The sequence below is a fragment of the Arachis ipaensis genome, chromosome B09 (assembly GCF_000816755.2).
Source record: "Arachis ipaensis cultivar K30076 chromosome B09, Araip1.1, whole genome shotgun sequence".
NCBI lineage: Eukaryota > Viridiplantae > Streptophyta > Magnoliopsida > Fabales > Fabaceae > Arachis > Arachis ipaensis.
In genome coordinates this window covers 955665-958544 of record NC_029793.2, presented here as the reverse complement: position 1 = coordinate 958544, position 2880 = coordinate 955665, and the positions used below count along the sequence as shown (strand labels likewise).

At 38.1% G+C, this 2880-nt stretch overlaps 1 protein-coding gene across 1 annotated transcript in view; it reads right to left on the bottom strand.

Annotated features, from left to right (window-relative positions):
• The window catches only part of LOC107618005 (probable GMP synthase [glutamine-hydrolyzing]), a 4721-nt gene that overhangs the window by 1655 nt on the left and 186 nt on the right, over window positions 1–2880 (bottom strand). The window contains exons 1-3 of the mRNA XM_016319916.2: window positions 1943–2880; window positions 379–436; window positions 198–281 (exon numbers count right to left, since the gene is read on the bottom strand). The exon at window positions 1943–2880 is cut by the window's right edge and continues 186 nt beyond it. Of these exons, the coding sequence (XP_016175402.1) occupies window positions 198–281; window positions 379–436; window positions 1943–2441 (641 nt within the window). The 5' untranslated portion in view covers window positions 2442–2880. The remainder of the gene's footprint in view (window positions 1–197; window positions 282–378; window positions 437–1942) is intronic.

Genomic DNA, 2880 nt, shown 5'->3' with positions numbered 1-2880 from the left:
TATTAATAGAGAAGCGATATTTAATACGAAAACAAGTCTGTACTGTCATTTCACACTGATTTTTGTCATGGTGCAGTCTACCACCATGTCGGGTTTCTGAACATTGTACCAAATTGTTTTTTACTATAAAGTGGAGCTCGTATACAAATATGATTGAATCCAGAATACATAAAATCCGAAGAAAATTATGTCAGTACCGAAATAACTGCCTTTTGCTAAGAATGGCAGGCCATGTAAGTTCAGCCAAGGCTCCAGAGAAGCTGAGCAACTCAAACAGTTTCCTACACAAAAAACCGAATTCCAGCATTCATAGAGATTCAACACAGAAGCTGAAAATAAAAGAAAAGACTCTGCAAACACCAAAACAAACTGGCATACTTGTCATCATGAACAGGAACTCCCCACTCTTCGTCATGAAAAGCAACATAACTTGGTTCTGGCACAAATGAGAATATATCAGAAATTAAAGAAGAACAAGAAATGATAGTTACAATGTTAATGCAATAGATAACTTATAACATTTTATTTATCCTCCCCTAGGTTTAAAGGTACAGAAATTTTGACTAAAGAACAAGGCATATGACCAATGCAAAATTATGAATCTTAGAATTATTGTTTGACATAAAACACCTTAGATGCCCAGTATGAGGTAGAATGAAAGAAAATTAGTGATGCTAACTCGCTGCTATAGCACCCTGCTTTGCCAGACATCATTGCATCAAATTCACAGTGGCAATAGCAATTACCATCTCGGTGAAACAAAATAAACTGTTTTGAACACATGTTTAGAGCAATTAATCATCAATAATTTTTTTTGGGGGGATTGGGGAGGGGGGAGGAATAATTTTTTTTAGCTTATGATCCAATTTTAACTACACTAGCAGCCACTAGTTTCCTTTGCAATCAATACATATGACTTATGCTTATGCCTATCAAAGATGTGAATGTGGCATATCTGTGGAAAACAGAGCTTGATATGGTGAGTTACAACACCCCATCCCCCAAAAAAAAATTATTGTTCTCCCTTTTTGGGCATTAATGTTATCATTGTCATTTGCTCTATGTAAAAAAAACATGACATACAAAGCTGAAGCCTGAAGGTGCTTTTTGACCAATAGTTCATAATTTGAAATTGGGATGAACAAGAGAAAACGTATTAGCATTTAGTAATATTCAAACACCAGATGTTAATTAGACTTTACAAAAAGATGGAAACTATCAAAATTAAGAACATATCTCAATAGAAACAGTGTCAAGTGTCAACTACCATACTGGATTCAAGCACAAATTTCTGTCCAATTATGGCTATTCTATGGACAAATCCCCACAATATTCACATCCTAATTGAGTAGTTAACTTACAAAGCTGCTAAATAACTAGTTGGTTCACTAAACTTAAACACCGGGAAATTTCTAATAACCATTGCACTTGCTTTTCCTAAAACCACATATTTCTCACATCCCATCAACTTTAGAAGCATGTTCAGCTATTTTCTTATTTTTGTTCCATTATCTCACTCTCTAGACCCTACCAGTGAAACCATGCCATTGTATACATAATAACTCTTAAATAACAATCCAAGCATTGTAACACTAGATGGAGTCAGCTACATTATTCAAACAATACCATAACATATTAAAACCTATCCATCTTAAGTGTTTCCAAAATCAATCATATCTATTATAATCAACTATCAATTATTGAAGTAATTTTAATCTAATAACTAATCCAGACACAACCTAGGTGGGGTCAGCAACATAAATTTGACAACACCATAATGTCCTACCATTATTAACCACATTAGATAACATACTACTAATACCTATCTATCTCATCTTTATAGCTATAACCAACAACATCAATGTCACAACTTGCAAACTAACTACATTAAAACAAAATCATGATTCATGAACATGAAGCAGCAATATAAGTCAAAAGATACCTGTATTTGGTGTTACCCAAGCACATCTTTTCTTGCCCTCCAAGCTATCACATGAATCCACCTCAGCACCATTATCAGAAGCAGCAGCCACACTGCAATTGTTGACCTTCTCAACCTTCTCAGCCTTGACACTACCCTGCTTCTTCCTAGCCACCACACTGACCCGACGCGCCGCCACGGCCGCAGCCTTTCCGCTCGATGAAGCCCCGCTGTGAGTGGAGGAATCCGTCGACGAGGCATCGGATGAACAAGAGGCATTCATTGACAGGTTCTTCAGCAGTGCCTGATGGTGGCGCTCCTGCCGCTTCAGAATTGCCGGTGCCGCCGCCGGCGAAGGCTTCTTCTCCTTTGACACAGTCTCTGGCGAAGGCTTTTTCACAGGTTTCCTCCCGTCGCTGGCGGCACGAGCCTTGTTGCAGGCGGGGACGAGCACTTGCCGGAGCTCAGAGTCGCCGGCGGCAGCCACATTCATGGATCGGACTCTCGGTGGACCCGACATTACAGCTCTTCTAGAACCTTCTTCTGAAAACTCTCTCGAAGGTCAACAATGCTGAATAACGAAACACCACAGGAATAAAAATTCAAAATTTAAGGCTTTCACTCACACAATCGGAAAAAAAAAAGAAGAGTTTTTGTTGGGTTTGAAAATTTGAATTCCTAATTGAGTGGTAAGATTTCAATTCAATGCAAAACCCTAGTGTGTCTTTTTCTTTTTAGCTGCATTGCTGAAAACTGAGCTTCTTTTTTTGGGGTTTGTGATTTTCTTTTTGTTGTGTGAGTGAAAAAGGTTGAAGCTTTGGATTGTTCTGTTTATGGGGTGGGTGCTTGAGTGAGAGTGGCGGAAAATGGTGGAGAGTGTGTTTAGAGTGGTGAGAAAGTTTATGAGAAAGGGTGAGAAAGTGAAAGGAAAATTTAAAAAAAAAAAAAACACAATTTTA